Here is a 27,544-nt window from a genome sequence, read left to right as displayed (position 1 = left end):
AATTTAAGTACTTGATGCTAATTTCGCCTTTTGTCTCCTCACCTGGTTCCATGTCCCAAATCTGATCAAAATGCACCCTCCTCAAGCCACTACTGACTCAAACGAGTAGCTAGGAGAAAAGCCTTTCACAGTAGACTATGCCTGAAATACTTAAATGTCAGCTCCTGCACAGCACTCAGTGGTCTGAGCTCCAGGTTGTTCCACAATTCCTGATAAAGCACACAAATCAGCTGTCTTTTGAGGGCTCTGTTTGTCCACCGGTGCCCCAAAGAGGACAATACAGCAAATCCTCCTTCCTATGCTAACCTGTTCATACAGCTATGTTTTTAATTATTTGAATGTACTGTTCGTTTTGTTTGTTTGTTCGTTGTGTAATTCAACCTACGACGTATATGCATGCGTGGACTAAGGACCATGGACATAAACATTAGTCCACATCTTCCATGCCAAGGTAACTCGAGCGGGTTAATGAAAATCATGGAGTGTAATGAAAAATAATCAATGTACCTGTCTTCTTCGATCATCACACATCTTTTTATCCTGTTTTCTTAAGAAGCCAGGCCTGCTAGTGGAAGAGGCTAACACACTGGTTACAGTCAGGTGATTACACATTTTCACCATCACATTTGGGGAAAGAAGGTGATAAGAAAATGAAAAAGGTAGCATTTAGTGAACAGACCCAGGAAAAAGTTTCTGTGGTCAAATAAAATCTCTATGCATAATATCTTCTGAAAACTATTTATAGAGCTCTCATCAATTTTAGAAGTAGCGTAGTTTATTTTAAAATGTACTACATTGCAACATTTCTCTTTAAACTCTGAGCTTCTGAAACACTCTGTTTGTATCAATAATTTCCACATGTGGCCTTGCTAACTTTCATAGCCTAGCACTCTAACTAGATTTCCACTTCCTTCAGGATAAGTTCCTTGTTTTACAGGCCTTATGTGGTATTCTCTGTATTTTTTCTCCTTTTAAGGTTAGTTGAGCTTGAAGAGGTCTGTAAGTTGGGCCTCAAAAGCCAACGCATTCTCTGAAATTGCACGCTCACTTGTCTCGTGTAAGTACGTACATATTTTCCTAGGACAGGTTGCACTGACTTCCTCAGGGTCTCTGAGAAGCCCAAGAGGCAAATGTTTAAATACAACTGCTCTCATGTAGGAGAGAGCCATCGAGCAAGTGATGAATGATGAACAGATATATTTCTTTTCTCCTTAGATAAAAATCTTTTACTATGTCTTTGTCTGCCATATATCTGTTTATGTTTTCTCATTGCATTCAGAATCACAGAATACTGGAGGTGGACAGAACGCTTTAGGTCACCTAGTCCATTGCCTTTACAGAAGAGATCAATGACACTGAGTAGGTTAATAACTTCCCTACAGTTATTAAATTATTAGCAAATAGCAGAAGCAGGAATAGAAAGAATGTCTCTATAGTCATAGGCTGATTCTTACCAGTAAAAAAGCAGGAAAAAGACAAACTATTTGGCAAGACTTATTGCAAATGCATGATTTGCTTCATTTTGCCAGGGAGAATATTACCATCACCCTCGTCACCATCGTTTTCCATATTACCATTATCTTCTCTCCAGAGACTCCCATGTTTGCCCACAGCACACAGATTTCATTGTGATCAATTTCACTCTTTCTCTCTCCCTTCCCCACCAAATAAATAATCTGTAACCAATATGGAAGGTACCCACGTAGAGATATAACCTGACATGTTTTACTGAACATACTCATAAACTTAACTATAAAAAACAATGTTCTAACCTGTATGTCATAGATAGTAAAGGGAGATAGGTCTCGGAGAATGAAAGACCCAGGCACATTCATTCCAGTCTTGTAGAGCTTCTTATTTACATAGACAGAATATTCACTGACAACACCATTTGGGTTTGAAGGCGATGTCCAGATGACATGTACAGCTGTACTGTTGATGATGACAACCTCTGGAGGAAGCATGCCCCGAGGCTCTAGAATTAAAGAAAGAAACTGAATAAACTCCAGCTGTCTCTGAAAAAGCACTTATTAAACTAAATGCAGATTAGTATTTCGGTTTCGCGAAGGGTCCGTTGCTTATCTGCTTTCCTCTGATGAAGTTATCACAGGCTGTTGTCCTCTGCAAATTGGCTTATTATACTCTCAGTTAGAAACCATAAGAATTGGTGGTAAAATGCTTTGTACCACCAGCATAGTGCTACTCTTCAATCCTATGTGAGCAGTGGGATATGATGATAAATTATTCACCCATCTGCACCACTAACACGTATCTATTATTTGTCTCTTTTCTCATCCTTTCACTCTGTATCTCCCAGGGGGAGAAAAAAAAAGGAAAGAAAATTTGCTCCTTAAGCAAAAAATAAAACTCAAATACATCGAGGCTGGTGGAACGTGAAAAATCATCTGATGTTACTAGCTTGTAACTCAAGCAATATGAAGCAATAATGCAATATTGTCATTATGTAAATGATTTTGAATGTTGATTACCATAGGTAATGATGAAATCTACCATTAGAAAAAAAATCTCGCTTGGCGTTAAATTACACAATTATTCAAGCATGTCAGAAATAACTATGCAAAGCCCTATTTTTATCTTAAGAACCCATATTAACTAGTTGAAAAATTGTCCTTGTGATCCATTCTATTTTATAAACAAAAGGTGTCGACCTTTGCCACCACAAAGGGAAATGGGTGCCACACTTAAAGTGCTCTGCTAACGACCTGTAACAGTTTCTTGGGAGGTAATGATATTATAATGTTTATAATGAGACTTTATAAAGCCAAAAAGATTAGAAAGACCATTCCGAACTCATTTCAGATTCACAAGTTGCTTCCTCCCCCTTGCTAACTGGCTTAGAAATGAGTCACAGGCAATTTTTCTCAGTGGCTGAACTTCCACCTACCATTTCTGGTGACTCAGGGAAGGCCCTCGCTGGGCTTGGCTGTCGTTTTGAAAAGCATACTGCTTCTGAGAGCAAATCTTTAAAAAAAAAAAATGTTTCTAAATGTCACCATTTATTGATGTGAACTCAGCTCCAAACTAAGCAGACACTGCAAAGAACAGGAACAAACTGGGCTAATATCCCATTATTAGAGGCTTGTGCTGCTGTCTCAATGGGACCACTTATTGATCCGCCACTTGATGACAGCAAGCACTTAAGCATTTTAGCCCTGACCCCCCTCCCTCCAACACCGGAAATTTTATAATGGAGGGATGACTGATCTCAACCTCAGCAAGACTCGATCAATCCCGTTCGCATCTCTGAAGCTGAGCATCCCGTGGACTCACCCCCATCGCATGTGGTCGCGTGCTGTACTTCACTGTCGATGCTCTGGACTCCATTGAAGACAGAGATGAAAATCTGATACTCCGTGCTTGGATTTAAGTGGCCAATGACATGAGAGTTTACATTTGGGGGGATTTTGAGAGATGCATTCGAGGTAGAGGAACTCCAGAAAAGCATATAATACTCAACATCACCTTGTAGGTCTTGAAAAGCTGTTAACAATAAACGCAGAACAACGTAAATGTGACTGATCTCAAGAGGCTTCAGGGGGTAAAAAGACGGAGAATAAAGTCTATCATTAGCTACTCCGAGAGTGGGAAGAAAGGAAAGCTTGTGGAACCTTTATGGTGGTGCTGGTTTTTATTTCGTTAAAGTTGATCGTTTTTCCCCATCCCATAATGAATTGCATAGTCTTACCTTTATAGGATAAGGTAAAATGAACTTATAAATTCCCTTTAAATATTTCAGCTATGCTACTTGGAATTATTCAACTAATGTTGAAAAGTTTGATATAATAATAGTGAGAGGAAAGTAAGAGTAAAATTAAAATATGCAACGCATGGAACAATGGTGCATAAGTAACATAATCCTCGAGAGACTACCTACACTACTACCAATAAGGGTATTTTCTGACACAGATCCTAAAACTTGAGAGGCTTTTTAACCGGCTACCAAAATCTGCTAAATGATACCTAGAAGCATGTGTAGCCAGATATCCTGTTATGTACACTCTCGATGAGGCAGTGATACAGCGAGTTCTCCTTAAGGATTCACTCGGTGGGATGCTAGCATAATATCTGAATTTTTATCAGGGCTCTCATTCTTTTCTCCTAGTCCCGTCATTGTGTCTCTGTGATGTAGATAAGCTGTTAAAGAATGCCGGAATCAATCAATCACTGTCTCACAAGTATAACTCATCAATTCCTCAACCTTCAGCCTTGCACAGGCTAGTCTACTATTTTCTTTTTCCTCTTCCACCCAGTTTCGCCATTCTTGCCCTAAGTTCTGCGTTTCATTAACTTCCTACAGTGAAGCTTTAAATAGAAGTTGTAAGGCAGCCATCTTTTCTTAGGTGGGAAGTAGCACACTGCCGTTCTTCCATGAAGAGTATTTGCGATGATCTTACGCAAGAACTATTACTTCGGTTTGTGTTAGGGTTGGGGTCGTAGACCACGGTTTGAGAAGCCTCCTGATTTTGTATGTAAAGGTATATGTCAAGACAGTCAGCAGCATTAATCAAGGACTGAGGGGAAAAAGTGGCATTTCTTTTGATGGTTATTGAAGTGCAGTGCCCTCTAATATGTGAGATCCTAGCATATGACCATGTAAAGGAAATCTCTCTGGGTACTATATGACATTCATTAGTTGCTATTTATTTATTTTCTTAATTAAAGTTTATTGGGGAGACAACTTTTAGTAACGTTACATAGGTTTCATATGTATAATGCTGTAACACATCATCTATACATCACATTGTGTGTTCACCACCCAGAGTCAGTTCTCCTTCCATCGTCATATATTACTCTCATCTACCATCCCCCTCTCCTCCTGTACCCTCTGGTAACCACTAAACTATTGTCTGTGTCTATGAGTTTTTGCTTCATTTGTTTGTTTTGTTCCTTTGTTGTTTTCAGTTTTATATACCACATATCAGTGAAATCATATGGCTCTCAACTTTTTCCATCTGACTTATTTCGCTTAGCATAGTAATTTCAAGTTCCATCCATGTTGTCACAAATGGCACTATTTCATCTTTTCTTATGGCAGAATCGTATTCCATTGTGTATGTATACCACATCTTTTTTTATCCAAGCATCCATCAACATTTCTCCAAAGAGAACATACAAATGGCCAACAGACATATGAAAAAATAATCAACATCACTAACCATCAGAGGAATGCAAATTAAAACTACAATGAAATATCACCTCACCCCAGTTAGAATGGCTATCATCAAAAGACACATAATAACAAGTGTTGGAGAGGCTGTGGAGAAAAAAAACCTCTTATACACTGTTAGTGGGAATGCAGACTGGTGCAGCTGCTACAGAAGGCAGTGTGGAGGTTCCTCAAAAAATTAAGAATATAATTAACAAGTGACCCAGCAATCCCTCTCCTGGATATCTACCTAAAAAATATGAAAACATTAATCCGTAAGATATATGTGCTCCGATGTTCACTGCAGCTTTATTTACGGTGGACAAGTCATGACTTTCTTTTCAGAACCACTTTTTCATTAAGATCTCAGGGGTCTTGAATAACAACTAAATTCTGTTTTTTTGTTGTTTTTTGTTTGTTTCCTGAGCACACTACTGCTTTGACCTCATCTCTAGTCAGCAGAGTTGAAAAAGTTTATAGCAAGAGATCTTCAGCAATTAATTTGGAAAACTAGGGGGATTGAGATGTTTCTTTCCTCTGATGTCACAAAATGTAAGCACCTTCAGTAATGAGGTCGTTATTATGTACTGGCAGTAACTGGCTATTCATGTCCATCAGTATTTTCCCAAATGTACAGCAAAACCTCTGGTGCTATGAGAGTGAAAGTTCCTTCTGTCATCAGAACTAGTTTCTACTGGCTTACAGTATAGTAACACTCAGTCTGTGGCAGCCCAGATATAACAGTGTACTAGATTTAAAGTTCACATTGCAGCATCACTTAAAGGAGCAGTCTAGTTAGAAATTCAAGCCCTAAAGATATAACATTAATGAAATGCTTTCAAACTCCACTTACAAGCATATGTGGATTTTACCTGGGTTATTGAATGTGCCTGATATCTCTCTCTTCTATCAAGTTCCAAGTAATGCACTTATATATGTACACTGAAAGTATTGGAACTAGCACCATAAGTTTAAGATGAGCAAAGATCGTCTGTCAACATCTGGATGAAATTCCACTAACGGCCCATTCTTAGTCACGTACCATAGCTCAACCCCTCTGAAACAGAACAGAATCTACTGTTCCAAAGAAGTTAGGGAATGATGGTGATTCAGCCCCTTGGGTTACATCTTACTCCTTAACAGAGAGGACCAGAAACAGGAAGCAGATCTGGGCAACAAGTGCCAAACTGTCCTGCCTCTCACTAGTATCGGCTTCAACATTTCTTCATTGAACCATTATGGTGCAGAGTCCAAAACCGGAAAAAAAACCTTGCAGAAATACATTACATCTTCATATCCCTAGTCATCTTATGAGTAGTGCATGCATGGGAGGATACTATTTCATTGTTCAAACAAGGATTTTAAACTTCAGTGGGTTCTACCTAAGTCAGTAAACCATCTAAGAAATAGAAGATACACCCTCAGTTCAACAGGCCCGCACAGAATTAAAGGCCACTGACCTTGAGTTTACCTCTGAGAGAGGAATGCTGTTAGAGCTGAAATAGCTGGTATGAAGAGCTAAGTAAATGTCACCCTCCCCTGTTTGGGTAAAAGCTGGGCCTAAATGTACAGTTGAACCTTGAACAATACAAACTTGAACTTCACGGGTCCACTTATATGAAGATTTTTTCAATAAATATATTATTGTCCCTCTATGTCCCAGATTCCATATCTGTAGATTCAACTACCCTGGATTGAAAACAGTATTTTCGATCCAAGGTCAGGAACCCACATTTGGGAATACACGATGGATGAGGGGGGCCGACTATATTCATTGTTCTACGTAATTTTATATGAGGGATTTGAGTAGTCTCAAATTTTGATATCCACCGGTGATCCTGGTACCAATCCCCTCCACATACCAAGGGACAAACATAGTGAAGTTTTGGGGTGGTCAAAAGTTACATGCAGATTTTCAACTGTATAGGGGTTGGTGCCCCTAACCTTTGCATTGTTCAAGGGTCAACTGTATTTTTCTTTTTTGAAACAGGAAAATGTGAAGGAAACATAGTCTACAACCTTCGGATGCAGAATTGTTTTTGTATTTATTTTCCATAAGAAAAAGAGAAGTTGTAAAAAGCATTTGCATGGTGTTCTTAAGAATAACCAAAGGGACATGCCTGTATGAAAAAGAAGCCTCCATCAAAGAAGTGCCTGCAATCATGAAAAGACAGACGTGAAGGTGGAGATATTAAGTGATCTCGCTTAAATAAAAAAGAAAGCAAGGAAACATAAAAAGCAATGACAGAATTAAAATCTACATTGAACGCACAAAAGAACAGAGTTAGAAATGCACAATAGGAAATAATAAAGAGGAAAATGACTAAGAAGAAATCAACAAAAGTCAAAATTACAGATGTTAAGAAAATAAAAACAATAAAAAGCTAATTAACTTAAAAAAATGAATGGAATAAATAATCATGAATAGAAAACACCCCATAAAACCCTACCCAATAGGAAGGGTTATGTCTATAAATTAAATAGATTAATGCAGTTTGGCCAAAATAATGACAACATATCAAAACACAGACACATCATGGAATATTATGACATTTCAAAAGTAAACTAAAAATTAAAAGATCATCTATAAAGGAGAAAAATACAAGCACATTTCTGACTTCTCATCTGGAACGTCAAATATTAAGAGGACAATGGAGCAATTTCCACAAGTTTTGAGGCAAAATATTTTGGTACAAAAATTTAATATACATCCAAGGCATTATTTATGTGTAAATGCAACAAAAAGAGTTGAATGGGTAAAAAAAAATAAGAAAATGAGCAAAGATCGTCTGTCAACATCTGGATGAAATTCCACTAACTGCCCATTCTTAGTCACGTACCATAGCTCAACCCCTCTGAAACAGAACAGAATCTATTGTTCCAAAGAAGTTAGGTGATTCAGGCCCTTGGGTTACATCTTACTCCTTAACAGAGAGGACCAGAAACAGGAAGCAGATCTGGGCAACAAGTGCCAAACTGTCCTGCCTCTCACTAGTATCGGCTTCAACATTTCTTCATTGAACCATTACGGTGCAGAGTCCAAAACCGGAAAAAAAAACCTTGCAGAAATACATTACATCTTCATATCCCTAGTCATCTTATGACTAGTGCATGCATGGGAGTATACTATTTCATTGTTCAAACAAGGATTTTAAACTTCAGTGGGTTCTACCTAAGTCAGTAAACCATCTAAGAAATAGAAGATACACCCTCAGTTCAACAGGCCCGCACAGAATTAAAGGCCACTGACCTTGAGTTTACCTCTGAGAGAGGAATGCTGTTAGAGCTGAAATAGCTGGTATGAAGAGCTAAGTAAATGTCACCCTCCCCTGTTTGGGTAAAAGCTGGGCCTAAATGTACAGTTGAACCTTGAACAATACAAACTTGAACTTCACGGGTCCACTTATATGCAGATTTTTTCAATAAATATATTATTGTCCCTCTATGTCCCAGATTCCATATCTGTAGATTCAACTACCCTGGATTGAAAACAGTATTTTCGATCCAAGGTCAGGAACCCACATTTGGGAATACACGATGGATGAGGAGGGCCGACTATATTCATTGTTCTACGTAATTTTATATGAGGGATTTGAGTAGCCTCAAATTTTGATATCCACCGGTGATCCTGGTACCAATCCCCTCCACATGCCAAGGGACAAACATAGTGAAGTTTTGGGGTAGTCAAAAGTTACATGCAGATTTTTAACTGTGTAGGGGTTGGTACCCCTAACCTTTGCATTGTTCAAGGATCAACTGTATTTTTCTTTTTTGAAACAGGAAAATGTGAAGGAAACATAGTCTACAACCTTCGGACGCAGAATTGTTTTTGTATTTATCTTCCATAAGGAAGAGATAGAAGTTGTAAAAAGCATTTGCATGGTGTTCTTAAGAATAACCAAAGGGACATGCCTGTATGAAAAAGAAGCCTCCATCAAAGAAGTGCCTGCAATCATGAAAAGACAGACGTGAAGGTGGAGATATTAAGTGATCTCGCTTAAATAAAAAAGAAAGCAAGGAAACATAAAAAGCAATGACAGAATTAAAATCTACATTGAACGCACAAAAGAACAGAGTTAGAAATGCACAATAGGAAATAATAAAGAGGAAAATGACTAAGAAGAAATCAACAAAAGTCAAAATTACAGATGTTAAGAAAATAAAAACAATAAAAAGCTAATTAACTTAAAAAAATGAATGGAATAAATAATCATGAATAGAAAACACCCCATAAAACCCTACCCAATAGGAAGGGTTATGTCTATAAATTAAATAGATTAATGCAGTTTGGCCAAAATAATGACAACATATCAAAACACAGACACATCATGGAATATTATGACATTTCAAAGGTAAACTAAAAATTAAAAGATCATCTATAATGGAGAAAAATTCAGGCACATTTCCTACTTCTCATCTGGAACGTCAAATGTTAGAGGACACTGGAGCAATTTCCGCAAGTTTTGAGGGAAAACATTTTGGTACAAAAATTTAATATACATCCAAGGCATTATTTATGTGTAAATGCAACAAAAAGAGTTGAATGGGTAAAAAAAAATAAGAAAATGAGCAAAGACAACAGAAATACTTTCTTATTTAGGCAAAAATTAAGAGAATATATAACTAATTTATTTACTTTTTTTTAACTTCAATGATAAAAATGTACCAATAATTGTTATCCAGAAGACTAAAAGATGAAGAAAGATCTAGAACTCAAGATTGGGGAAGGTTAAGAATTGATGACAAACCTCGAAACTATTTAGGGAAAGTAATCAAGTAAAATTAATTATACACTATTTTTTAAACTAAACATTGAAAATAGTGGGTGAGAAGGGCAAAAACAGTAACAACACACCAAATTCTTTATCATACATAAAAAAAGAAAGCCATGGAAAAATAGAAAAAGACATTTCTAACCACTAGTGGCATTAATGGGATAAAAAGCAATTCAACTTTAAAAACCACCACAGAAGATAAATGTCATGGCAAAGGTTCCTAGTGTTCACCAACACCCATGTTTTTATCTTGTCAAACTGCTGCTACGTTTTTGGGGCCCCTTATATCTAGGTGATGTCATATGACCAGTTTGTGCCAGTTTGGGAGTAAGGTATTATAGAGCAGCAATTGACCATCTCTAATTGTTTGTAATTTCCCCAGGTAGAGAAGGATCCAGGGAATAGTGGATCCATAGATGAAAGAAGCTGAAGTCCTTCAGTGACCCATGAGAGTTTAGAAAAGAACACAGAAGAGTTAATAGATCAGATTTGGGGGTTTGGTGTCTGTGTGAATCCCATTAAAGAAGATAGAACATATAGCCATAATCAAGGGATGGAGGGTTTCAAAGTTGTTTTACTTAAGACTTCTTGAGTTTGAAGTGTTTTGTAGCTACCCAGAAATTAAAGTGTGAACAGCTGAGTTAGAGTTATATATTCTGATGTCATGGCGTGAGGCTGTCCTATGAGATTATGTTAAATATGTGTATGTCGGGAAACATTTTCTCAGATATTCTGCTTCTATTATATGTGACCCATATTTTACAGACTGCATAATATTTGAGTAGGTATTGTTCTAACTGTAGCACATCAGTCAGCCTGAGTGACTTGAAGAAGAATATAGCCTCTGGCACAATCTTTGCTATTAAATGCCGTTTTTGGTGGTGATTTCCATAGACTGGTCAGAAATGTGGTCTGAGCTGTAGCAAATTCTTAAATCTAGAATAGGCTCCTCTCTTTTACAATGAATTTCCAAGTAATTTAAAACAGTTGTTAGAGGGTATAGTTGAAAGTCTTCTTGCAACAGCAACTGGATTATGCTCCTCGCAGGCTATTGGATTATTTTTAGAGATTATAATCAATATTAATTGCATCCTCTAGATCTTTAACATCTAGATCAGGGGTCAGCAGACTGTAGTCTGTGAACAAAATCTGGCCTGCAGGCCAAATCTGGCCTGCCACCTGTTTTTATATAACCTGCAAGCTAAGAATGGTTCTTACATTATTAAAAGGTTGGGGAAAAAAAAGCAGAAGCATAGTATTTTGTGACATGTGAAAATGATACGAAAAGCAAATCTCAGTGTCGATATGAATTTTTACTGGATCACAGCCATGCTTGTTTAAGCGTCCTCTACTGCCGTTTCCGTGTTATAATGGTGACGCAGAGTAGCTGCTATAAAGACTGTATACAGCCTGCAAAAGCTCAAGTATTTACTAGGTGGCCCTTTACAAAAAAGTGTGTGACCCTGATCTCAAGAAATCACAATAAACCATTCCATTCAATAGGTCTCCTAATTGGTTTGTCTAGGATTGCATTCTTCAGATATCTGTCATTAGCAGCCTCATTGGGAGGTAATTTTATTCAAATGTAAAAACCCAGAAGGATTCTATTAAGGTTATTTGATGATAGACGTATCTATCTTGCTCAGAGATCCTCACATTAGAGTCTAATTTTCAAAGTTCTATAGTGCAGGGCTCTGTGCCATCCGCTCAGTGCTTCTTGGAAACTTTTGAACATATAGAAAACACTTCTTGAGAAAACCCTCCCTCTGCCTGAAGGTAAAACTGCTTATACGACAACGTGGGAAGATTTTCTCAGGCAATGATCCAAGCCGGGCTCCCTATTTTCCCAACAAGACATCTCATGTATTCTTTCTGATTTAAGCATCAAATACAAATTACTGTATTTTTGGACTTCCCCACCCCACCACCCAATTACTTTCATCTTGCATTGTGTCCCAGCGCCTATAAATAGCCTTCCAGAAAAGACTGTATTTAAAGGAAATTGTATACGAGATGTGTTAATTATTCATCATGCTATATTTGGTAATGAACACAGGATAGATCATTTCTGCTCTTTAAGTGAATTGATATGGACACACAGGGACTGAGTTAGTAAACTAAGCTGCTGTCACCGAGAAGCCCCCAAATAAAGTGACTTAAAGGAAAGATGTTAATTTGCCTCTCCCATGATAGTTCCAAAGTCTATGAATTCAACTGTGTTCCCTGTGGCCACTCAAGAACCTAGATTCTTTCTCTTACGTGGCTTTGGGTATCTAGGGTGCCGTCCATGCCTACAGAGTTGAAACTGAGAACATTGCCATCCCCACATTCCGGGGAAATATGAAGTGAGAACAGATAGGTACATGCCCGATGTCATATGGCTGTGACCCGCAAAGACACACATCATTTCCTTTCACATTCTATTGGTACAGGCACAGTCACGTGGCCACGGCTAACTGCAAGGCAGGCGGGTAAATGTAGTCGCTAGACTGGTCAACATGGTGGTGGGGGGCGGGGGGATGGCATCACCACTAGAAGGAATAGGGGAGAGTAGTACCATGCAATAGTCAGGTAATTATACAGCGACGCATACTCCTTAACTATCTTCAACTCACTGTAGAAAGGCTTTTACCAGAATGCCTTATAAAAGCATGTTCTTAACTTTTATGAGAAACGCTTTCCCAATTTTTTTCATGTTTTATAAAACTGCTCTTGAAAGCACTGTGCACATTTTAGACACAGAGTAATACTTTATACCAACAATAAATGATTACTAAGTGCTAAACAGGCATTATTTCATGTAATCCTTATTATAACATTTTAAGGCAGTTATTATTATTCTTCCCATAACTTGGATCGGGAAACTAGGATTTAGTGAAGCCAAATGGCTTGTTTGAGGTCCTAGTGCTAGAAAGTACTGCAACTGGGATTCAAAGTTAAGTCTCTCTGATCCCAAAGCCTATTATTTACGTCATCCATTCATATCACTTCATAGAGTTACGTCATTTCTTGGGTTAGGAGAATCTGAAACAATGAGAATAGATGGAATCACCAACAGGAGAGTTGGAGTGTGAAAGAATACTCAGGAAAGAACTTGGAGAAGTCTTTATTTAGGGGATGAGGAGGAGTGGCTGGTGAGAAAGGAGAGTGTTTCAGTCAGGAGGGGTCATTTATAGTGTCCACTATCACAGAGAAACAGAGGGTGGCACTGAGAAGAGACCGTTGCATGGGGTCATTAAGTGATGATAACTTCAAGAGGCCCATGTCAATAGCGTATGCGGTCAGACGACAGCAGGTGCACAAGTGAACAGGAGGGGGAAAGGCCAACACAGTCGATTTGCTGTGATAACTGGAGTGATGGGAAGGGGACCAGAGGAATCAGGTGAGCCAGCCATGATGAGTGCTTTCCTGAACAGGTGAGATGTGGAATTATTTCTATAAATTGCCACATGAACGGGATACATTCCGACAAAGTCAGACATTCTTCTCGCTACAAAATCTGGTGGTTTCTGATTAAGACATTGAACTGAGGCAGATGCTTTCTGTGTGGGCTTAAGTTTGCTCTTTTAATAGTGATGCCTTCATACTTCATTCATTTTCAAGAGAACTTGCTGAGACATTATAATGGCAGGAGTTATGCCATTAATCTCAGTATTTCCAATGCACAGGGGAAAAAAATGTTGTAAGTAAATGTGTATGGAAGGAAAAGGAAAGGGAAGGGAAGGGAAGGGAAGGGAAGGGAAAGGAAGGGAAGGGAAGGGAAGGAAAGGAAAAGGAAGGAGAAAGATAGAAGAGAAAAAGGAGGGACGATGGCAGAAAAAGGAAGGAGAGAGGCAGACCAAGAAGATTATATGAGAGGGGATGTGGGCTGAGCTCCCATCAGATGATAAGGGGACAACATTTCCATGACTTTCATTTCCTCTTTGTCAATACTTTCCTCTCACTCCCTCCAGTGTCTTCCTGCTCTTTTCTTCCTGTCGCTGACCTCGTTGGTGAGGAGACCTCAGAAGAGGGCTGCCTTTCTACTGCAGTCCCTCGTGGGCATTTCCTCACTTTACTGTTTATTTTAGAACCAGCAATAACAAAGAGATGAATCTTATTAAATCACTTTGGACAAAGTGCTAATAACCATTAAGGCGAAAGGCATGAGAAGTAGCCGAAAACGGGCCACTTCAGCCCTAAGTCGGCATTTGGGAAGTGCTATGGTGCTTTTCTGATGATTGTATCAATAATTGAAGTGCAGGTGTTTTTGTACCCCTTCTAGAAATGTGGTCTCTTGCATTATCTTCATGGCTTTTCATTGAGGCTGAAATATTTGATTTCATTATATAAAGCAGGGATAAGAACCTGACATCTCTGGGGACAGGGAGGTAGGGAGTGTGTGACTTGAGGAAGCCACCACTCAGTGCCAGCTGGTATTTTCCCTAGAGTAATGCGGGAACAGTTTCACCCAATCATTTGATTTTTCAAATCAACCCCCAAATCCTCATCAGTATGTGAAATCATCTGATTATTAAATGTTGGCAAAATACTGTTTCAAATACTGTAGGCAAAACAATGCGTGGAGGATGGCGGACGTCAGCATGGCGTATGTGCTGCTGCTAGCTTGCACTATCTACCCTAAAACTACACTGAGGAAATGCAGGGGTGCTTTTAGGTGACATGACACACACAATGACGCAAAGGTTTACAACGGCAGCTTCTAAAATTTTCAATAATGTATCCCTGTTAATCTGTGATTGTTAAAGTCTGCCAGAAATATCATGCTATCAAAACACTGTGTACACATGGAGGGTCATAGTTAAGAAATACTAGTACGTTTTAATAAATACATTTTATGGTTTTGTTGAAAGGCAATTTTTAGTAAGTAAATATAAATTTATTCGTGCGACTTTCAATGTATAGTTTTGTGCCTTTTAACATGTCAGACAATGTGCCAATTTTATCTTACAAATCAAGAAAACAATTTAATTTAAAATTGGAAAACATAGGTTACCCTTTCATAGAGGAGTGACTAGTTAATTTATTAGGCTGGTACAAAAGGAATTGCGGTTTTTGGAATTATTTTTAAACTTTCAAACCGCAATTACTGTTGCACCAACCTAATACTTAGGATAGCAGGTTGCACGAGGAGAGAAAATGATTATGCAACAAGCTTTTGCAGTCCCAATCCTCTGGTAAGACTTAACTTTCATGCTCACAAATAGTGATCTGAAAAATGTCTAAGGTACGAAGGGAAACAACGGGAGATTGCATTACCTACATCCCGAAGGTCAGAGGTCCAGATTATCAAAGTAATGAAACTTCAGTGAGCTGCTTCACATCTATTAGGTTTGTCAGTTTTTATAAGCAAGCTGACTTCAGGCATGCAATTATAACATAAAGGACCGATATTGGTGAGAATTCAGCAGTGGGCTCTTAACAGAAGCATTCACGTGTCAGCCGAGCGAGAGGGAGTCCACCTTTATGAATGGCTTTTACAATGGATCAGGTGGTAAAGGTGACAAAGAGAGGAAGAGGGAGATGAGTGAAAATGTATTATACTGTACATAAAAATCCATCTCCAGCTAAAAACTTTGTATTTTTCCCAGAGGTGTCTCAGAGGGTAATCATAAGCATCAATTAAATGGTATCCATCCATTTAAATGGTCTAAGAAACCCCAGTAGACATGACATTGATCATTAGAAACCTGCAACCTTATAAAAACCCTCAGTGTGGTAGTCTTTTGTAAAAATGCGTTATTTAGTGGCAACGTAGATCACCATAACCAGTACTAACTTTAATTTACAATTAAGGTCACCTAATACTGGTTTTAATTCACCATTCATATAATATAACATTCAGGCAAATTCACTCAGATATTCCAAAATGAAATAGGAAGGATTTCCCTTCTTAGGCTGTAACAAAACTCAAACTCTGGATCAAAATCACGTGGTGTCTGTTGCCCAACCAGGAGTCATTTACATTGTTTTATATACTAGTAGTAGATGATTATCTAAGTAGCTACAGTTTTCTTTCATTAAACAAATATTTTAATTTTATTTTAATATCCAAGTCAGAGATTTCTCAGTATTTGGAAACATTCTCACAAGCTTTGTTTCAACTATTTTCCAGATCTCATGTGAGACTTATGAGAATCATTACAGTATCTGTTTTCATGACAGATCTGCTGTTGTTTTTTTCTGACTGTGATAATGGATCACTAAAAATTAACAGATCAGTTGTTAAACGCTATGCTACTGACTAACTGGAGCCGAAATTTCAGTTCGTATGGTTTCTAAAGTGCAAGGAGAGATTAGCTCCATCTGTGGCCTCTTCTAACCACGTGTAAAGAGGCATCCGAAAGGGGCCCTGGTGTGGCTAGGGCCAGGCTGCGCTCTCCTGTCTCAAATGAAGTTTTGTCTACAACCAGTGCTGAAGACGGTTCCCTCAGAAAAATTCCTCCCATTGCTGCAATCCTAGTAAATTGTCCTTGCTAATAAGTGATCAGTTATGAGATAGGGGACAGCACTCTATAGAAAAGTGCACAATATTTCATTGTTTCAAATGAATACACGGATGTTCCTATTGCAACTGGCTGGTGTGACAGAAACTACATTCCCAATCCAAAAGACATGGACGACGGGAGAGGAGGGTCAAGGAGGATGGAGAATTAGGAGACGGAGTCTGCCTCTGAGGAAGAAGAGCACAGGGACCTCAGCTTTTTGTTGCTTTTGTTTAACATATCCATTTTAGGTTGATTCTGGTACTAATACTCTAAGGGGAAACGAAGACACCGGAAGCTTACTTACTGGGTTTGTCCCATCTCACGTCTATGGCCGTGTGGTTAAGAACAACTGCAGTGAGATTGGCTCCCCTCTCCGGATGACCAGCTAATGTCGTCACTGTCACTCCTTGGCTTGGTGTAAAGCCCACGCTGTTGTGTACAAAGACTTTATACTCGTACGATGTAAACCTAAAAGGTTTTTGAAGAAGTCACATATAAATTTCTCTATCATAGGAAACAAAACGCATAATTTCCTTTTCCCTCACAGAATAAAGGATTTTTTTCCCCTTCCACAAAATGCATAATTCCCCCCTATAAGACAGATCATCTTAATTTTCCTCCCTACACAAACATGTACCCTGTTTCTCCCAAAGTAAGACCTAGCCAGACAATCAGCTCTAATGCATCTTTTGGAGGAAAAATTAATATAAGACCCAGTATTACATTACATTATGTTATGTTATAGTATATTATAATATGTTATATAAGATCCGGTCTTATAGTAAAATAAGACCAGGTCTTACATTAATTTTTGCTCCAAAAGACGCATTAGAGCTGATTGTCCAGTAAGGCCTTATTTTGGGGGAATCACTATGATTATTTTTGTAATTCTCAAGGCTAAACTAAAGTATCAGGAAAATATTTTACTAGGAACACTAAGCAAAGACTGCTATTTAAAACAAATGTGGTCTGTTGTTTTCTCCTCCTTATTGTTTTCAGAAGTGGTGAAGATTACAGCTCAATTCAAGATGCAATTACAAATCTGGCAACCTGCCAGCTTTCTATCTGAATTTGATCCAGAGCGTTTCATGCTCTTTTTTTGGGAAACTCATCTATTTTCAAATATCGGAATCGCTCATCACCATTTTCTTCCTGTATCTATGCTTCTTTCCCCAAATCTCATTGGCAGACAGATAAACCCTTAAATTAAACTGTAACTGTGACCACAGCATACAACATTCCCTCACTGAGAATTCTGCTCCAGTGAGTGTATTTTGACATCGTGTGAGCACACTTGAGTCAATACAATGGAAACTGAATGTTGCTTTGCAGGAGGAGGAAACTGGACACAGTGATATAATATAACGAGGACTTTCCAAGTCATATATTAAATCGATGACAGAGCAAAGCCACCCATTCGTCAACCCTTCTGCCAGTCAGGCAGAAGACTAACTGGCTTTTCTGTTTGGTTCCAAACTGGGCAGGAAGATGCTACCGAGAGACAGAGTCAGGCTTTGACTGGACAGTAGGTGAGACAAAGAAACTTGCTTAAACACATTGCACAACACAGGCCCATCCCCGGGTGGCATTCATTACTCAGGACAAACACTGGCCTCAGGTCACCACCACCCAATTTGGGTTTAAGAGATCATCAAAGGACAGTTCACATCCAATGCAGCACCCATGGAATTTGTCTCAATAAGCCACAAGCTATTAGTCATGACAAGGGGAGAGTACCATTTGCAGGACTGAGTTAAATAATTTGACCCAAGTTACGTCAGGATTTTCAAAGCATTTGGCTACCACCTGTGTAGAAGCCAGTTCGCCTTACCTTGTTTCTTACTTATGACACCAAGATACTGTGCAAGGCTCTGCTTCTGCCACATTTAAAAATGTCCCTGTTATTGTAGCTAAAGGAAATAACTTGTAGTTTCTTTGGATGTAGATATCCATTTCCCCTAAATAAGTACTACAAACAGATGTACGCCTCTCTGCTGTACCACCTTTCTTTTTTTAGATTTTTTCTTCTTTTCTTCCTCCCTCCCTCCCCTCCTTCCTCTCTTCTGCTTTGTATGCTATAGTGGTTTGAATTATGTCCTTCTAAAAAAATACGTTTAAGTCCTAACTCTCAGAACTTGCTGACATGATATTATTTGGAAATAAGCTATTTGTAGATGTAATCATGTTAAGATGAGGTCATGTTGGATTTGGGAGCGCCTGAAATCCAATGGATTGGTGTCTTTATAAGTGAAAGGAGAGGGCAATTCTGATACAGAGACATAGACACAACAGGGAGAACATGGACATGTGAAGAGGGGCCAGAAATAAGAGTTACGCTGCCACAAACCAAGGAACAACTGGGACCACTAGCAGTTGGAAGAGTCAAGGGACAGTTTTTCTTTAGAGCCCCTGGAGGAAGCTTAGCCCTGACAACACCTCCACCTTGGATGTTTATCCCTCAGAACTGTGAGAAAATAAGTCTGTTATTTTAAGCCACCCCAGGAAAGTAAGGCATATGCTTTTTCAGCACGAGCTAAATAGTCCACATGACCAAGACAATGGAAAGATAGCAATGATAATAGCATTTGCTGAGTCCTAAACATGTGTCAGAATGTAACTCATCCGTTCCTCACAATGACCCTATAAGGTGCTATCGCAATACTTATTTTGAAACTGAGGAAAATAAGGCTCGAAGAGTTAAATGACTTGCCCAAGTCCTGCTAGGAGGTGGCAGAGTGCAGATTGAAATCTGGGCAGTCTGGCTCCAGAGATTACCCTTTTAACCATGATGCAGCCACAAAAATATGATGGTCCTGATAACTAATAACAATCCTAATGATAATTCCATCTGGCCATATGTGGATGATGTCATATCACTAGGGCTTGACCTTGGAGTTATTTTTCTAGCAGAGGGGATAGATTTTTGCCTACCCATCCAAACAGTCTCACCAAATTTCCTTTGCAACCACCACTATGAACTTGAAGGATGGTGAGTTAGGGTTAAGAGGGTCTTTGATAATCGAATGAAAAAAAGCTAACGGCTCATATGGGAATTGAACCAGTGACCCTGGCTTCATTAGCTCTCTCCCTGGGTACAATGCTTTCAATTGTGCTTTACTTCACAAAATAACTTAAAAGAAATTTAGCTAGACTCTGGATACCTAATATCCTCTCTTACAATATTTGAATTTTTCTTCTGCATGTCTCTTCTATCGCACATTTAGTAATCCATTAAGTTACTTCATCATAATTTAGGGAGGGTGAAATATACGATTTACGTCTGCACAGAAAAATTTAGGAGACACAGGTACATGTAAACAGAATGCCTGTTTTCAAAGTAATATTACAATTTTAGAGTGAGAGATGGCTTTAGAGTTTATCCGCTTCAAATAAAACATCTGCTACATTTTACAAATAAGAGAACTGACATTCTGAGAAGTGGCTTTGCCTAAGGTTGCACAACTAGTGCAGATAACTAAGTGAGCCGAGTTTCTTCAATTCGAGCATTAAATTCTTTCCACTATTCATTATTGCATTTAATTGAGAAATCAGTAGGCGTTTCATTAGATGTCACACATTTGTCTTTTGTGTTTTTTTTTAATTTTCATGGTTAAAATTTTAGGCAAATAAGATCTTGGATTCTCTTAAAGAAAATACTTAAATACACTGTTTTCACTGTATCTGAAACCTAATCTCTGCTAGTAAGTATATATAACTATGACAATATGTGTTGGTGTCTAGTTCACCACTTTATGATAAAAGAGAATGTATTAGAGTGCTGACCATTTTTTTTTATTCACACTAGGTATTCTCTCTTTTTTTTTTCCTTGTAAAACATCATATATATTAAAGGTTTATTTATGGAATCATACTTATTTCAAGCTTCAGTTGTTATTACTCGAGTGATTTAGAAAACTAGAATCTGTTTAGATGGTGAAGTTTGTTTACTGAGTAGATAGCTCAGTAAATAAATGAATGCATATTTCATAGTTAATAAAGCATTCGGTCTCATAACTTTCAGGTCACTTAATTTGGTGGGTTAGTGACACAGATATACATGCCCAATGGGAAAATGATCTTTACTAAACAACATTCTAGATTCTAAACCTCATGAACATGTGTTTGTTCTACTGGAACATATATGTATATTTGCAGACATAAAATATTTTAGGAACCTCTAAAATATTTATTTACCCCTTTTGTCCCCCAGCGGCCATCAGATTGTGCACCCAATTTAACCTTATCTGCTCAGGAAGTCTTTACAGAAGAGGAAATACGTGGGCTAGGTATTGACAAGTGGTATTTTTCCAGTGAAGTCATTTGTGCAATGGGAAGCATTATCCCAGGGTAAAATGTGTGAAGGCTTGTATCTGAAAGGGGTCTGATGTGTTTTGGGAACCAACAGCATCCTTCAGTGCAGCCACAGAATGCCTCAGGTTATTTTCATCAGAATTAAAAATGTGTCAACTTTATTGATGTCCTAACAGAATTCTCGTGTCAATATTGTCACCAATATAAATCATGCTTCTGAAAATGCAGGCTATTCAGTTTGCTTCTTCCACTAACTCTTCTTCGTATCTGTCACAACCCAACGTATGCTTGAGTACATCACACATGAGAGGATTCGAAAAATCTTTGATAGCATAATGTTCCTTACGTGTTCAAATCCTTTGTGGGAATGAATAAATAAGGAAACAAATAAAAGTGCACCACTGTTTCTACTGCTTAAATCTGCAATTGTTTAAGTTTTCCACGGAGTGTTATCTACCTTTTCTTTATACCACTTATGTGCTGTTGCTAAAAATGCTACTGAAGATTTCTGCTTTCAAAATTTAAGGGTAATGCTTATCACCCTTGAAACTTTTAATAATGATACTCTTTATGTTATGAGTGCACATTGCAGCTGTCATATTACTGTAGCTCTCTATACTTACGCTACCAAAATATCACACCGAAAATAATTTTGCTTTCATTTCTCCTTTTGTTCTACTAGGTCATGAACATTAGAAAATAACACAAAGATACTGGATTTTTTGTGTGTGTGCGAAGAAAACATTAGGAAAAACAAATCTCCTATGACAAAATGCATCCTTCCACATTCAGAGGCTCATTTTCCATGAGGTAAGATTTCATATGATGGCACTTAGAACAAAATAACATAAGGCAAATTTAGAGCAATGAAAAAATACCTCAATGAAGACTAGCACTGTGACTCTACTAATTTAATTTAAATGTGAAATAGATACATCTTTGCTCATTTTGAATTAATTTGCTACGAGATGGCACACCAATGTTGACAGAAGCCGGCTTTCATTCCTAAACCTGATTTTCCTTTATATTTTGATATTAGGAAAATAACAGGATCTACCTCATGATGCTTTTCATGGGGGACACGCCTTCTTTCTTCTCACCTTCCATATGTGCCGTTAACTTTTTTACTTAATAGCTCCAACTTACATATACGTATGCTATAGGAACACGTGTCATGGAACTAACCCAGTCTTTCCATATTAGCAAAATAGGAAATGCCATCTGTGAACATTTAATCTCATTACAAAGGAGGGGAACAAAAGATATATTCATTTGAGTATTATTCCCTCACGGACTATGTCCCCTGTTAGGGCTTGGAATATTTCACTTTAAGTCAGTTTATACAAAATTATCATCTGTCAGTAAGATTTAAAGTTAGATGTAATGGTACATTCAGCTTAAGCATCTACTTTTAAAACAAGTCCAAACATTCTTTGAAAATCAGATGAATATTTATAGATTTTGAATACAACTGACCCTTGAACAACATGGGTTTGAACTGAGTGGGTCTACTTTTACAAGGATATTTTTCATCTTGTTAACAGACGATGTAAACTTACAGTATAAACACAGTACAATACTGTAAATGTATTTTCTCTGCCTTATGATTTTCTTAATAATTTTTTCTTCTTTTCTGTAGCTTCCTTTATTGTAAGAATATAGCATATAATACGTACATGTGAAAAATGCAAAATATGTGTTGACTATTTATGGTGCCGGTAAGGCTTTTGGTCAACAGTAGGCTATTGGTAGATTAGTAGTTAAGTTTTGAGGAAGTCAAATGTTATACAAGGATATTCGACTCCATGGGGTTGGGGGGGGGGCAGTGGTGCCCCTAAACCTCATGTTGTTCCAGGGTCAACTCTATTTTCATTCAAAGATAATTCAATTAGTGGATTTGTGAGGGATCAAACAAAGCTTTCTTTACAGACTGTCACTGCAAAAGAAATACTTTCAGGAATTTATAACAACCTGAAGCACATAGGAGTTAGAACATAAGTCCCTTTATAAAGTTGACGGCAACTAAATTATTACAACCTTCAATGTTTTTCAAAACAGAAAGAAGAACCTATTATTTCTTGGAACTTGTTCTTTCTTCATCAAACCCAGACCAGAAAGGAGGGCATGCCATCACTCAAAAACCTAGGCGCTCTGAGGTACTAAAAATGTGTAAGGGTGGGTTGATGCTTAAAATGAAGGAGGTCACACTGCCCCCCACCCCCAGTCACTATGGCATCATCAGATGACAACAGCATGTTCACCAGATTTCCTAAGTGATGCAAATGTCAGGAAACCCAAAATCACAGTCCCCCCAACACTACAACTTGCCCACTTTGCACAGACTCCATAAGGAAGGAAAGTTAGAAACTGACAAGTAGTATAAACCTATAGTTACACTGAGTCTATATGAAAAATGAGCAAAATTCAATGATGAGGCAACTAACTGTGTAACCCAGACAAAATCACACCTTCCCTAAGATGAACAGAAGTATTTTTGTTTAAACTATCTGGATAACTAGCTCACTATTTTACTTTGTACATGGATATATTAATATAAAGGGGGGGAAAAGACTAAAATGCTTTGAATTTCAGAATATCACACTTTAGATTAGGTTGGTGTGTTTTCTATATATTATAAATACATAGCTAACCAAAATAGCCCACTTGACCAAGGAAATTGACTACAATTTACATTTACTCTGACAAAATACATCCATAAAGGAATGTCCAATGAATCGTAAGTTTACTTTTTTGTGTGTCAAGAGACGTGCCATTTTAAAAACTGATTCTAGATGCAGCTGTGGTGAGACCAGGGCAAGATGCTAAGAGACACTTCAGTGGTCCCTTTACTTCTAAAGATGTTAAGGAATGGTGCAGTCTGTGGAGAATATGCAATTACATATTCCTCCTAAAGACACTTGAATTCAATTATCCACACCACCCCAGTCCCCCCACCCCCACCCCCCAAAAATAGTCAGCTAAACAAATAAGTCAGTAAGACAAATAAAAGCCACAGGACAGGGTCTTTAAGGAGCTGCGACCCAGGTGTGCAGCAAAGCGAGCTGAGGGCTCAGGTCAGCCTGCAGCAGAGGGTGAGCCCTGGCTGCCACCAGCCGTCAATGTGGGAAGTGACGGCATCTACCAAACAAGATCACTCCTTCTTAACAGAAAAACTGGCATAGCACCCATCAGTGGACTAATTTCCAGTTTTCTCTCAGATTTGTGAGAGACCACTCCTGACCTTGTAGAAAGAAGGAGCCCCTAGGAATTTGGACTTACAAAGGGTTGGGGGGGTGGCTAGGAAAAAAAACCTTCTCACAATAAGAAGGCCCATACGATTTGTCCTGAATATTTAAAAGAAATGCATATATATATATATATATATATACACACACACACACACACATATATGTATATATATACACACACATATATATATAGTCATTCACAAGCAGGTTACATGAATTATAGCAGTGATTTGAATAATAATAATTAATAATAATAATAATAATAATAAACTTAGCCAATCCTAGCAGAAAAAAAATGACCCCTTGACATTTAACATTACGAGAGTAGTCAAAATATTACCTCAGCACATTTTGGTATATGGACACTTCCCTCCTAGAAGCGGCTATCATCCGTGTGCTGTGCTGACGTCAACTAATGTTTCAATTTCATTTGCGAGGATTTAACTTGATTTCTTCCCTTAAGTCCTAGATTTGGACTTCTCATGAAAAATTCTTAGAGGCATCACTGAAAATCCAATACTAAGTCTTTGGCCTTGGTCCTAATTTGTTAATAAGTTTTCATTTTTTCTACGAATTAGCAATATTAACTTTCTGAGATTTATTCTGTTTTTCTGCCAAACAGCTCATGGCTGAAAATCAGATTCAGTAAAATGTTAACTGGTCAAGTTGTAGTTAGTTTAGAAATTGCTGTATTTAAGGCAGAGTTCACCTGTCATAGAAAGCGACTTTTTCACACAATTTCCCTCGGTAATGTTGGTGACCAGTTAACTGTGATGACAGCAGCGTGTGTGTGTGTGTGTGTGTGTGTGTGTGTGTTTCCCTCTATGAGACTGTGAACTCTTTCAGGGCAAAAGCTAAGCTGCGTTCATCTTTTGTTCCTTTTCACAGTACCTCTCAGCCTGTAGTAGGCAAAAAGAAATTGCTGAATAAATGAATTTCTTCAACTGAAGTGATAATTATAAGAGATGGCATATTAGGTAAATAATGAATTGAAAATACTCAAGAATAGTCTGACAATGATAATTCAGTTTGAACAAAAAGGAGAGACTAATCATTGACCATTTTGACTTACAAGTGGCAATTTCACATGGCTCAATCCAGTGCTTCATTACATTCACACGCTGCTTCCCTCTGAGAGCCTTACAACATACATCATGTCCTCCCACCACAACCCTTTAAGGTGCAAAGGGAATTTTCCTTAGTTTTACCCATTCCCCAAAGAGAATAGCAATACAATCAATGGCCAACCCTTTACTGAGTGAACATGTTCTTTCATTTAACAACCATCTGACGACCCACTATGTGCCAGGCGCTACACTAGGGACGGAGGATACAGAAATCATGAAGATAGTGTCCTGCCTCACGGTGGACCTGACAACAGGACAGGGTGTCCAAACAAGTAGATAAGCCAGGACAGTACAGTAACAATAATGATATGGGAGGGGTGTGCTATGGAAATACATGATAGGGGCAGCGAGTTCAGACCAGGAAGAGAGTGGGCAGGGAAGCCCAATGGGAAACTTCTAGTACCAGACTCCAAGGATGATCTAGTCAGACAAAGGGAAATGGCAGTGAGGGGCAGACGCTGGGTGAGCAAGTAAACGGTGTACATTAGCAAGAGCAGAAGTGATGCTAATGAGGCCAGACATGGAGGCCCAGGTGTGGAAAAGCTGGGAAACAGGCCAGAGTTATCAACAGGGTTCAGAGTACGGCTAGTTAGTGATGCGTCTAGAAAAATAACCAAAGTGTCCTCCGATAGATGACTGGATAAGAAGATGTGGGATGTATACACAATGGAATACTACTCAGCCACAAGAAAAGATGAAACAGTGCCATTTGTGACAACATGGATGGATCTGGAGATTGTTATGCTATGTGAAATACGTCAGACAGAAAATGTCGAGACCCATATGATTTCACGGATATGTGAGATATAAAATTGAAAGCAACAAAGGAACAAAACAAATAAAGAAATTCAACCTCATAGACACAGACAATAGTTTAGTGGTTACCAGAGAGTAACAGGGGGTGGTAGATGAGGGTAAAGGGGATCAAATATATGGTGATGGAAGGAGAACTGACTCTGGGTGGTGAGCACACAATGTGACATACAGATGATATATTATAGAATCGTACACTTTAAACTCATATGATTTTACTAACCATTATCACCCCAATAAATCTAATTTGAAAAAGAAAGAAAAGAAAAATAACCTGATAGAAAAGGTGTCTGAAAAGATTTCATAAAATGCTATTTGTGGTGTTTTGAAATTTGATTCCACTGCTTGGACGCAGGAAGATTTAGAAGTCATTTAAAGTCATCTAATCTCCTCATTTTATGGACAACAAAAGTGAGGCCCAGAGAAGTTAAGTGACTCGCCTCAGGTCACAAAGCCAGTGTTCTCGCACAGGATGAAACAGCACACCCGTCTCCTCGCTCTGCCAGCCAATACGCTTTCCTGACATTGTCTGTTGGTCGCTTTCTTGATCTCTTTGAACTCTAGATTGAATTCTTTCAAGTCCCAAGCCTGTTAACTAGATACTGTGTGGACTGAATCAATGACTTAGAACAACTGCCTAGAAATAGCAAGCATTTGACAAGTGCCCAGTAATGTCCCCGGTTTTCTATATGTGCAGTATTTCCAAATTCCTCCATTAAGTGTCCATGTCTTGCTAGAGCTGTGACAAAGGCAGTAGGTAAAGGCTCAAATATGTACAAGTTCGACTTCAAAAGGCTTATTTTCAGCACACAGTTAAGATGGCAAACATTAAACACGCGGACTGTTGCACTCTGATGATTAATGCCACAGATAATAACCAAACACGTTTTATTGCACAACTGATAAAATGCGCGCACAGTGAAGAGACTATGATACTTTGAACTAGTCAACATGCCCCAAACTAAATGCCAGCATTTGTTTTTATAGTTTTTGTAATCTCACCTGCTAAGACCCTTATCTTCATAAAACCACTGAGTTCCTGAATAAATATTGTGCCACAGATTTAAATCTTCTGGGGGATTTGATGCAAGGGGTTGCTGGATTTTACGTCTCAGAAGCTCGTATCTAAAGCAAAAGACAAGCAGAAACACTGGGATTATCTCAACTAATGTTATTACCAAATTCAGGTTGTTTCACGGTATGAGTACGTGATATGTGCATGTAAATGTAAAGAAAACATCTTAATTTATGATTACACATTTTTTCCAGATTATTCTTATTTTCTGGCTCAAGTTTCATATTCAACTATTTTGAAACCAACAACTGCATTCACATTGTTTTATTATCGGTGAGAATGATAACATTTTGGATTTCTCCCCTGTCTGGTTTGCAAACACTCGATTGCCACATTCACACAAAGTAGAAATAGAAAATGTTTATGAAGTTAATGATTTCCTAAGACTTAAACCGCCAATACTTCATAAACAATGACAATATTATCAACCCATAGCCTGGGCTAAGTGTCAAGTTTAGGTTGTTATAAAGCCATTTCAAAATCACAACTCGTTTCTTTCATCTTATCTATAGCCCTGACAACATTCTTTACAAGTTCCCA

General features: G+C 38.2%; 1 protein-coding gene across 1 annotated transcript in view; it reads right to left on the bottom strand.

Moving 5' to 3' along the window:
* USH2A (usherin) overlaps nt 1–27,544 on the bottom strand; it is a 582,349-nt gene that overhangs the window by 176,316 nt on the left and 378,489 nt on the right. Inside the window, exons 42-45 of the mRNA XM_074316330.1 lie at nt 26,932–27,054; nt 16,735–16,898; nt 3,292–3,501; nt 1,773–1,975 (exon numbers count right to left, since the gene is read on the bottom strand). Of these exons, the coding sequence (XP_074172431.1) occupies nt 1,773–1,975; nt 3,292–3,501; nt 16,735–16,898; nt 26,932–27,054 (700 nt within the window). The remainder of the gene's footprint in view (nt 1–1,772; nt 1,976–3,291; nt 3,502–16,734; nt 16,899–26,931; nt 27,055–27,544) is intronic.

Source organism: Rhinolophus sinicus, linkage group LG12 (genome assembly GCF_036562045.2).
Source record: "Rhinolophus sinicus isolate RSC01 linkage group LG12, ASM3656204v1, whole genome shotgun sequence".
In the NCBI taxonomy this organism is placed as follows: Eukaryota; Metazoa; Chordata; class Mammalia; order Chiroptera; family Rhinolophidae; genus Rhinolophus; species Rhinolophus sinicus.
This window is presented reverse-complemented; position numbering and strand designations above follow the sequence as displayed.